The 10,537-nt window shown below is 44.4% G+C and overlaps 1 protein-coding gene across 5 annotated transcripts in view; it reads right to left on the bottom strand.

Annotated features, from left to right (window-relative positions):
• Positions 1-235: 235 nt before the first annotated feature.
• Positions 236-10,537, bottom strand: part of EPHA5 (EPH receptor A5) — a 153,911-nt gene continuing 143,609 nt past the window's right edge. For 4 of the 5 annotated variants that reach the window (XM_075149817.1, XM_075149819.1, XM_075149818.1 and 1 more), the window contains 2 exons: positions 9,544-9,699; positions 236-1,265 (listed from right to left, as the gene is read on the bottom strand). In XM_075149817.1, the coding sequence (XP_075005918.1) occupies positions 1,160-1,265; positions 9,544-9,699 (262 nt within the window). In that variant the 3' untranslated portion in view covers positions 236-1,159. Of the gene's footprint in view, positions 1,266-5,589; positions 5,839-9,543; positions 9,700-10,537 lie in introns of those variants that run through there. The other variant, XM_075149822.1, reaches the window with a different exon arrangement.

Genomic DNA, 10,537 nt, shown 5'->3' with positions numbered 1-10,537 from the left:
ACACCGCACCCCATAACTCAACCCCAGGACTCAACCCCCATAATGAGAAGAGGAACAGCAAAATCCCTTCCTTCCAGCTAAAACCACCTCGTGGTTTCCCTCCTGGGCAGGACTCATACACATGAAAACCGATGGCATGTTGTCACTGGAGGCTACTGAGAACCAGATGTTTTACTTTTCTTCTCGATGTCCCCAGCCCGCGCTGGAAAGGAAGAGTGGGCCACGTCTTTTATTTAAGCAGACTCCTTTTACCTCATATACGTAATCAAAACTCCTGAAGGCTTTACATGTTGCTCAAACCAAACAGCAGCAAAAATACAAAGCATAGCAGTAACCCAAAAGGGAGATAAAACAAAGCGAAGAGGGGGGAAAAAAGAACCAACCAAGGAAAGAGCCCCAAACTTGTACCTGACGCATAGCAAACTGTACAGTATATACATCTTCGCCGTGTATTATCCTCCCAGAAGAGCAAACAAAAAGAACTTGGTAACACAGAGGGAGGAAAAAAAAATATACACCCTGTATTGATTTGCTATGGAGCAAGCAACATGTTTATACACTAGTCTCTATAACTTAATGCTGTGTAACAGCATTTTTTTTTCTTTTCTTTAAATTTACAAAACAAAATATCTATCGAGAAATAATCTAATCATATTGCTCTTCAATACACTTCTGTAGACAAGTAAGACTCGAAGTTAAACTTCAGTAAACCGCAGCTTTTGGGAGCCCACAAACGGCTACAAAACTCTTCTGCTCAAGTCAGTCCTTGGAAGTATTACCGTGTGCTGCTGTAATTCAGTATATAAAGGTGCTATATATATATATATATATATCTCCCATGTACAGACAACATGAGGTGGGAAGGCTTGTTGTCATCATCGCTGAAGCTTAAGAGACGGGTTAACCTCACGTACAGCAGATTCGTTTCCATGTTCCATGCATCTTACATTTACTTCATGAAAATGAGGACACAAATAAGAAGAAAACTTTAGTCAAACACTGCTTTAGAAATGCTGCAGCAGAGGCCAACGTCCTTCAGTTATAGAAACCACTGCATTTCCCTTTTTATCTTTTCTTTTTTTTTTAGTCAAAATAAATCTCAGGGCTAGCGTACAAAGTGCAGGACCGACCCACTTGAGGAAGTGACTTTAAAACCGAGTTACAACGGCACCATCCCATTCACCAACTGGACCTTCATCTCTTGAAGGCTGTTCATTATCTTCTTCTGGTGACCAACAAGTGTCACTCCCAGCCGCCTCAAATCCCTGTGGGAGAAAGCAGACGTTGGTTCCAGGGACCGCTCAGGCACACGCCGCCGCGCACACCACGCGCCGCACATGCCGATGCTGCTGCCAGCGCCCACCTCTTACCACTGGCGGTTCCCGAGGCCAAGTTTAGTTGGCATGTTTAATTTTCCCCATTTTTAAAAAGTGTTGTGATTTGACTGAGATCACCTCGCTGTCCAAGGAGAAAAGACGGACAGCAAAATATCAGCATCACCTTTGGCCAAGGACTCTGCTAGGCGTGAAAAGTCCTATTTCCAAGAGAAAAGCCATGTAAGAAAGCCTGCGTTGCAGTTTCCTCTTCTCCTGGGAGAGGCTGGTATTTGATCTCGGATACGAGCAGTGAGGAATGACATCAGTCCACGCTTCCTTCCTCTTCAGACTAGGCAAAGCCAAAGATACACAAACCGCAATCCTAGAGCCAGCTTCTACAGAGAGCCGAATGGCAAAAGCCTCGAGCATGACCACCACCCTGATGACCCCCTGAAATCAACAGGAATTGTCAATGCAGCTCCCCTCTGGGACTTTGCAAATCTTCCCGTAAACCCACGTTTGATTTTTTTTTTTGGGTGAATTCTATAAGCCAAAGGCATTTGTGTTGAGTCTGTCTACTGGGCTGCCATTACAGGAAAGCTGTAAAATAAGACAGTTTATGTGAAATGCAGGATTAGAGGAAATATTGTTTTCTCAGAAGCTCAGCCCTCTAAAATGTAGGTGTATAGATGAAGGTCATCAGCAAGGTTCATGTTGATAGCGTGAAGAGGCACCTCCAGGGACAATTTATCCCATCCAAAGACAGGAGTGGGACAAGCCGTCCCCTGGAGATACTACAGCAGGACCTTGGGTGATCAGATTCAATGACACATCTAAAGCCAGGTAAGGCCACGGGTTATGGCAGAGTATAATTGTAGGGATTTCTTTCCAGGGGAAAAAGTGTTAACAAAGAAATTGTAGGAATAAAAGCTTGGAAGAAACACCAAGACAGGTGCATCCGTGTTTCCAACACAAGACACAGAGACTGTTAGAGAAGCATTCAGCTTAGAGGAGACGTGGTGTTTTGTCTGAGGACTTCCACTAGAGAAATATCAGCCCCTTGCTTTCTACCTCCAGGCTGGACTGAATAAAGAATGTTTCCAAAGTAGGGCTCTACTAGCGTCTTGCCAATACACACGTGAATCCCAGAGCTGCTGACACCCTGGTATGCAGGTCTTTTAGGAGAAACCTCTCCACTGAAAGCCAGTGGACCTCCTCAAACACATACTTTTTGGAAACCACACGGGCGGGGCTGGCGTGTGCAAGGGCTGGGGATGGCCAGCGACACCCGGCAGCCCAACCATCAGCTGAGAGATATTGCAAACCTGGCCGCCAGCTCACAGCATGGCTGCATGCTGGACTGCAGGTGAACACGAGCAATGACCACCAAAACACTTTCACGTCATGTTGTGAGAGCTACCCATGGAGGTGTACCTCTCTCAGCAGCTTCACATTCTGGACAGACACTCTTGTGTCAATATAACCAACCATCCATGTTCAAAAATTACATAGATGAACATTGCTTTGAATAAAAAGCAATCCTGAGTGAAGGTTCATATGTTAACACATAAGCTGGTTGAAGGCAAAAGCTAGATGTGTTGTTCTCCAAGGATTGTCACGCTTTCAACCTTTTGATTTAGAAAATACCAGATCTTCTGCTGCAGGCTAAACACTTCATTTCATCATCATACCCTTTTTCGGCGATGCATCTCGACGATGCATAGGGGAAATCACAATGTAAGGGACACGGAGCAAGGGAGGTCAATGAGACACATCAGCAACGCTCCTTACCTGGCAGAGAAAAGGCTGCAGCATCTGCAAAAGGTGTCTACCTTCTCAGGGGGACATACTTTCATTTCTGCCTCCACTGAATTGTGAAACTAGTTCAGCAAGCCATCTTAATAATGAAGGAAAATGTAGTAATGCTATTGTTACATGCAATTTATTTTATGTACACAGCACAGTTGGAAGTTCACACCAAAGATAAAAAAACCCAAAAACCAAAAAACAACCCAGTATAGGACCTGAGTTTTGAAAGAGCCATCTTCCCTTTGCTGATTATTGCTCTGCTGACACTTTTTGAAAATTCAGGGTTTTTTTTTTTCCAGGTATCTAAAGTGCAAGCTGAGCTCTTTTGAAAATCCAGCACCACGTATTTCACAGATGTATAATTTCTGATACTCTTGCATGTTATGCAGAAAAAACTAGCCTGAAACTATGAGAAAGGCATGTCTTGGTGTTTCACACGCAGCTCCACCAGTCTAATAAAAAAAACCCTACTCACTACACAGCTTTTTTTCCCCCCTCAATAACCCTGAGGAGCACCTCATTGATTTACAAGAGAGAAAGAAGAAAAAGGAGTTTCTTCTCCTTTTAGCAGCTCACCAGGGGGATCCAGTCTATTTTTTTTGAATATAAAATCCTCTTGAATGCGGAGCCACCGGCCAAAAGTGCAGCGACTCCTCAGAGAGGGGAAAAAAACTACCGTGGGGTCTTTCACCTCCACAAAGACAGAACAGAAGACAACAGCTCCTGAGCCAGATGCTCACCTAGTATAAAATCAGCAGCTTTATTCAAAAGCCACCTCCCATGTTGCAAAGCTGGCAACAAAACTTTCCAAAAACCGCCTAGAGAACGCAGGAGCTTTAATTCCCATTTTTCGAGCGTGACTTACAGCACATGGCATGGTCCCGTGCATCCAGCGCTGAAGGACTTATAGCAGCGTAAAGCAGAAGCCAATTTTAAACAAAATCGGGTGCGCAAATCAGCTGGTTTTGGGATGAAAAAATCAACTTCTGTGCCAAAGGGCTGCAAAACAACTATTCTCATGCTCCAGTCCAGAGCTGCCTGGCTCACGTTACTGCAGCCCACTGGTAATTTCACTGGGTTCAGCTCCACAGAGGAGATGTGTGTGGGTATCTACTGGGGCTTTGCAATAGGAACGTGCAATTCCCTGCAAGAAAAGGCACAACTAAGACCCAGGGGCAAATGACACTCACGATCAGGATCCAGGCTGCACCTTGCCATGCAAGTGACCCGACCCCCAGTGTCGGGTTTTGTGTGCGCCGCTGCGGCAGCAGCAGGGGCGCTCCCGAGGCCGTGGAGATAAGTGCACCCATGTATTGTGGGGTCTCCTTGCTTCAAAGTACTTGACCCCCCTCCAGCAATGAGACAACTTTTATTCCTGTTTCAGGGAGAAGTCTCCCCTTTTCACTTCTCTCTCATCCACATAGGGCTGAAAATGGAAACAGGCAGGAATTCAAATCACTTGCCAACACAGTACTAAGAGGCCAACCTATGCTGACCAAAAAGCCAAGGAAATAAAGAGGAAAATTAGCGTTGGCTCATCCCGAACAGCCCGCATACAGCTGCACGCATGCTGCTCTTACCACTGCCTTGCATGCAAGCCCAGCTGCATCGTGCCAAGGGCAACACGGTATCCCCTTCCCTGCAATATCCTCCATTTGCAAGGGTTGAATTCATGGTCTCCACGTTGTAAGAAATATATTTTAAACATTTTATTTACAAACAGAACTACTTATACACCATGGACCAGTTTGTCAAACACAGTGTAGACTAGGACTGGATTGCCACATAAAATACAACCCCTCTCACCAGCCAGTTAGTCATGCAAGCAAAAGGGCCACATTCCTGAAAGATCTCCGTGGCTGGCAGCTGTCAACCTACCACAGATATTTTGTATTTCATCTCCCATCCAGGCCAGATTTCACCACTCTTCTTCACGTGGTGTAACTTTACAATTGCCTGTGCCGACTGGGACTACTCACGGCGTTAGTTAGTTGTCAGTTTGAATGAGGGGAAAGAAGAACCTCAAAGACCTTCAGAAAACGCTAAAGAGAGAGGAATCCACTTGCTAGGGACTTTTGTATGAAATGAGGTCTTAAAAAAAATTTTTTTTAAGAGTTCATCTGCTCTTATTCATTATTCCCTTCCTACTTGATTACGAGATGAGAATTAGTTTGTTCAGAAGCAGATGCAGTATCACAATCTCAGGACTGAGATTTCAGGTTAAGAATAAGCATCTAGAGCAGGTGAACTCTTAAACGCTCTTAATCCAGTATAACTTTTAATAAATAATTTATTTTATTTTAGAACAAAAAAAATTTACAATGCAAAGCAACACAGCACATATTATTACAAATATTCAGAGCTCTTCATCTAATAACAAACAACAGGGTGTCCTGAGATTCAGTGAGTACAGACCTTTCAAAAGGTGGAAGTATGTAGTCCACATGGTTAGTAATTGGTCCAGTCAAGGGTCAAACTGAAACTCATGTCATGGATCTATCTATTCTTGAGTATTGTCCTGGTAAAGTTATTCTTGCAGTGGATTGAAAGAGCTCCAGACACACTCAAAGTCACTAGGTGATCCACAAGTTTAAAGAGCAGGTCTGGTCCACTGGAAAGGTTGCCTTCAAGTCTGATATCCAGTTGGAAAGAGGGGGTGGAGGGTGAGGCTCCACTTTTCACAAGGTGATTCGTCCCTTTGCAAGAATTAGAGCTACATGTAGAAATCACTCTTTGTTTGAACACATACATTTTCAGGTCTTTACGTAAGCAGCAGAGCTCAGGACTTGGGGCGATATTCACCACTTTTAGCTTTTTAATCTTTTGCTTTCAGAACTTTGTCACTAATACTACTCTTTTCTCGAATGAATGCATCAAGCCATCAGTTTGAAAGAAGCAGAGTGTAATTGGGATTTTGCTTTACATGCTGGGGGAGAGGGGAGGGGATTTAAAAAAAATGCTGAACATGTACCATCTCAACCAGGTCCCGTAAAGAGGCCACAAGCTGGGTGCCCACAGTCACCAGTCCCGTCAGCGTTATAGCCAACCCCTCCTACAGCGCTAGTAGTTTTTTTTCAGTAGATTTTAGGAATTCTTTACATTCACCATATTTTTTTTTCTGCCTTTTCTGACAGTGATTATCCAGTTCTCCTTTCTCCATCTAATTTCCACATCTGTCTCCTACACAATTTGAATTTGGGGAAGATCATTTTTGATGGTATTTGAAGGCAACCTTTTAGATTGTAAAGAATGTTTTACTGATGTCATTTGGGGAAAGCCAGCTACTTTCAGATGTTCAGATCATCTTTTCACCCAATCCCCCCAAGTCCCAGCTCTGGAATATACTGAACAGTTGCCTCTATTAAAAATGACAAGGAACATTTAACCTGAATTCTCCTTTGCAGAGTACAAAATGTTTTGTTGTTCCCTTTTACAGGGAGAAAAAAATGAAAATCTCCAGAAAACCAAAACCCCCAATATATTAACCTTTAAAGAACTTTGCTTGTTCCAGTGTTTATTTTCTGGAGAACCCATGAGAGTCTCAGCTGAGCCCACCCAGGAGCCATTTCTCTCCCTTACTTTGTTTATTTTAATCTGCCAGTTTACATCAGCCTGAGCATGTGGTTCAGGTCTTCAACACGGGATACCTTTCCTCTTAAGCCACTATGGTTTCTCCTTTTTTAACAGCCGAGAATCTGGTCTTTTGTCTTTTTTCACTATATCTGAGAGGGATGAGAGAAGTCTTGATTTGGATGGCTGGTTGGCTTTTTAATGAACCTTCCACAGTTTTGCCAAGAATAGACCCAAGTGGAGTCAAGCCTTCTTGCTAAGCCACCACTGCAATGCAAAGCTGTGTGGGCTGAGCTGTTCAAGAACCAAGCCTGACTCATGCAACTCTGTCCAAAGCAGCTGGGGAAGGAATTTATTTGCTGGCATGGATAACTAACTAGTTGGAGTTAGTTTCAACCTTTTTTCAGTTTCAACTGAAATGAAAGATGGATTCATGAAATACCTCCTTTCAGCTTAAAAAAAAAAAAACAAAACCCAGAAGCTCCCCAGGGTCCCAGGCACCAGCTCCTCTGCACTGCTCTGCTGCTGTAAAAGCCCAGAAGAAAGCTGAAGCTGAGCAGCTCAGACATTACCTCCACTGGGGCCAGTAAAGGAGCAGAGTAGGATGACATTTGTGCTATAGAGAACATACTGGGACCTCGCGGAGGGGGCCTTAGAGGCGGTTTGCAGCTGGTGAGGGTCAGAGCACCTCTGGCAGCTATAATCTTATTTAAAGACCTTTAAACCAACTTGCCTTTCTGGCTAGAACTGTACAGATAATGGATTTCTTGGTTCACTGCCAATCAGAAAAAACGTTTTGAAGCACTTTTTTGGGTAGCCTTAAAAGATTTTGGGGGATACTTTTGAAATTTCTTGAATACCAAAGAGTAAATATAGGGAAGTATTTAAATTTTTAAGTCAAATTAAGGAGATAATTTCACAATCTGAAATGTTGCACTCAAGAAAATGGGAGGTTAGGAATAGTTTTGTCAGCAGGATGGGATGCTAAGACTGTGTTAGCACAGAGGGATGTTAAGATTGTTTAAAGCTACATGAGTAAGTGAACTTCTAATTTACTGTCAAAAACGACCATTAATTTGGGCTCGAACTCAACATTTTCTCTGACCCAAACCAAAGCATTTCACTTCCGAGCATTTCTTTTAGAGCTCTTGAAATTGCATAGAATTCTAAAGAGGAAGAAACTGGAAGCTTTTGTGAAACCTGATTTTCTTCTTTGATATGACTAATTCAGCCAAACAGCAACAAGTCTGTGATATATTTTAGACAATCTGCATTTTCTACCAGAAATTGCTCTGGTTATAAGATTGAGGTGGCATAGTAGAGGGGAATGCTCCAACATTTTCCTTTTCTCTTAAATTACTGCCTCATGCTATCCCTCCTCTTCCCACTCGCCCTCTGGCTAGGTCCTTCTGCCGTGTGGACTCTGACCACCCTGGGGATGGACTTCTTCCTTGGCCAACATTTGTAGATCACCAGTCTAAATGGAGCCCTGAAGCCTAGTGTTCCTGGGCACTGCCATATGAGATGAGTAGGTAAGGAACCGCGGAGTCCTCAAAAGCCAAAGTAATATGGCACGTAATTGCAGGACTAGGCTGGGAAACCGCATTTAAGAGTCTCAGGCACCCAAAAAAGGATCTAGGTAGAAATCCATGCAGCCTGACTCCCTAGACAGTCGCTAGAGAGGATTTAATCCCTACAGGGTTTTCACATGAATGCCTGAAGATAGACTGGATGAGTCCAGGTGTAAGGGACAAACGTTGGTGATGTGAGTGGAGCAAATAAAATCTGAGTGAGAGCAGATACACTCCTGCACTCCCTCCATGCATGTCATGCAAAACTGAACTCCATGGAGATGTTATCAACCTGCATCACGTGCAAAGGACCTCCTACCCTGTACAGTAAGCTCCACAGCAAGCCCTGCGGCAGACAAGAGAAATGCTGCGGTTCTGGGGGGTGTGGGGATTTTTCTTGTTTTATTCCTAATCCTCGGCACCAATTCTGTATGTGCACTGGCAATCTGCATGTGTGGAAGAGCCACGACCTTTTTCAAAGCAGCACGGAGCATAATCCTTCCCATTCTGCCTTAACGCCTGCAGTAAACTAAGCTCAAATTAACCCAGCTAGAAAGGCAGGCTTTGGGGTGAGTTTGAGTAAGTGGCAGGAGGAAAGTACAGATGTAATTACACAAGCAAGGCAGGCAATTAAAGGTGGAGCATAACAAATCAGCAGCACTAAGGCATTTACCAAGTTATTTGAATGCTGTCACCCCAACTGCAGTCATACCCACGTGCAAAAACCAAGGGCACATTCAGAAGGAAGAGTCTTGGCCAGGCAGCCTGTCCCCTAGAGCTGTGGGTTTGCTGATGCTCTTCTGTTGGCATCGGCTGTATCTATGCTTATTTCTGTTAATGTTGAATACTGTTTCTGCGCCTTACTGGACTTGATCGTTCACTTGGTTATGTCCAGATCAACGTGAAACCAGCTAATCCGGTGTAGAGCCAGTATACCTCAGCAGGGACTCTAGCTCCTATACATTTACTAGTAGGGTGGATTTTTTTATTTGTCAGTAACCCCAAATAAATAACTGCTATTATGTTGAGAGGACAGCCTGGCACTTACTCAAACTCAAGCATTAATTTCTGTGAGTAAAGGAGCCAAAGTACCAGCTGCCAATGTAGTGACGGTAAGTTTTAGTCTTGCCTGCACTTGTTATCATCAATACAGATGCTAAAAGAGAAACAAAGGTTTCCCTTTCTGCAGCCTCATCTCTACATATTTTTGAATGGTTTGTCTTCCCCCCCTCTGCAATTCCAACAAACGAGGTGAAAATTATCTGGGCACTACTCACTCTAGGGTCACCTGAGCCACAGCATCCATCGAACTGTATCCGTTCTCCATGAAGATCTCCGTATATCGGCCCATTTTGATGGCTTCCAGCCACTCACCCACTGACCTGTAGGCACTGCTCCCGACTGGACTGTGCTCTACCAACAGATTTGATACTCTAAAGACAAGCAAAAACAGAGAAGCAAACAGAATCAGTATCGAGATGTACCCAACGTGACTCAGTTGCTCGCATTTTTATATCGTAGAGATGATTCTTTTGTTGCATCTTCAGTGATTCTTCAGTTGCATCTAAATCCTCCCAGCAGGCTTGATATGCAATGTGTCAAACATACCACTTCACTTGTAACTTCACCCGCTTTTGAGTTAGTTCCTGCCATTTCTGGTCCTCACTGCAGGCGGAAAGAGGAGGAGAGGACTAGCGTCCATCCCCGTTACCGCTCGCCCAGAAGCAGGCTCCTGTTCTATCAGGCTCCCCCAATCACTCTTACTTCAAAGTCTTTGGTTTCACTCCTCCCACTCTGTTTTCCTCCTCCTAGTTTAAAGCTCATAATTAACTTAAGACATCCCAGAGCCTGGGATGGAAATTACATTTCCCAGCAGCAGCCATCAATGGCAGGCTGCTGTTAACACTTCAGGGGCTGCTCCCGCAGAGTTGGGTGGGGATTTCGGATGCGGGCAGCATCCTGCGAGCCCTGCAGAGAGCAGCAATGCTCCAACCATGCTCCAGCCCTGAAACCAGAGGTAGACTCCTGCTCCTGCACCCTCGCTCAAGATCTCGCCGCAGCAATTGCTACCTGCTCGGTTATGCCACGCACGGAAGAAGCAATTCAGGCAAATAATAACCCTTCACTGCAGCAGAAACACTGATACAGTACTTGGCACAAGCGACCCGTGCCGCGTACAGGTCCACCACCCTACTAATGATGCACAGAGAGCAAAGTGGGCTTGTCCAAGGTCAGCCAGGAAAGAAACTAGATTTGTCCCCTGCTTTGTAA

This window comes from Calonectris borealis, chromosome 4, assembly GCF_964195595.1.
Source record: "Calonectris borealis chromosome 4, bCalBor7.hap1.2, whole genome shotgun sequence".
Classification (NCBI taxonomy): Eukaryota; Metazoa; Chordata; class Aves; order Procellariiformes; family Procellariidae; genus Calonectris; species Calonectris borealis.
The sequence above is the reverse complement of the archived record's forward strand: the minus strand, read 5'-3'. Positions and strand labels throughout refer to the sequence as shown.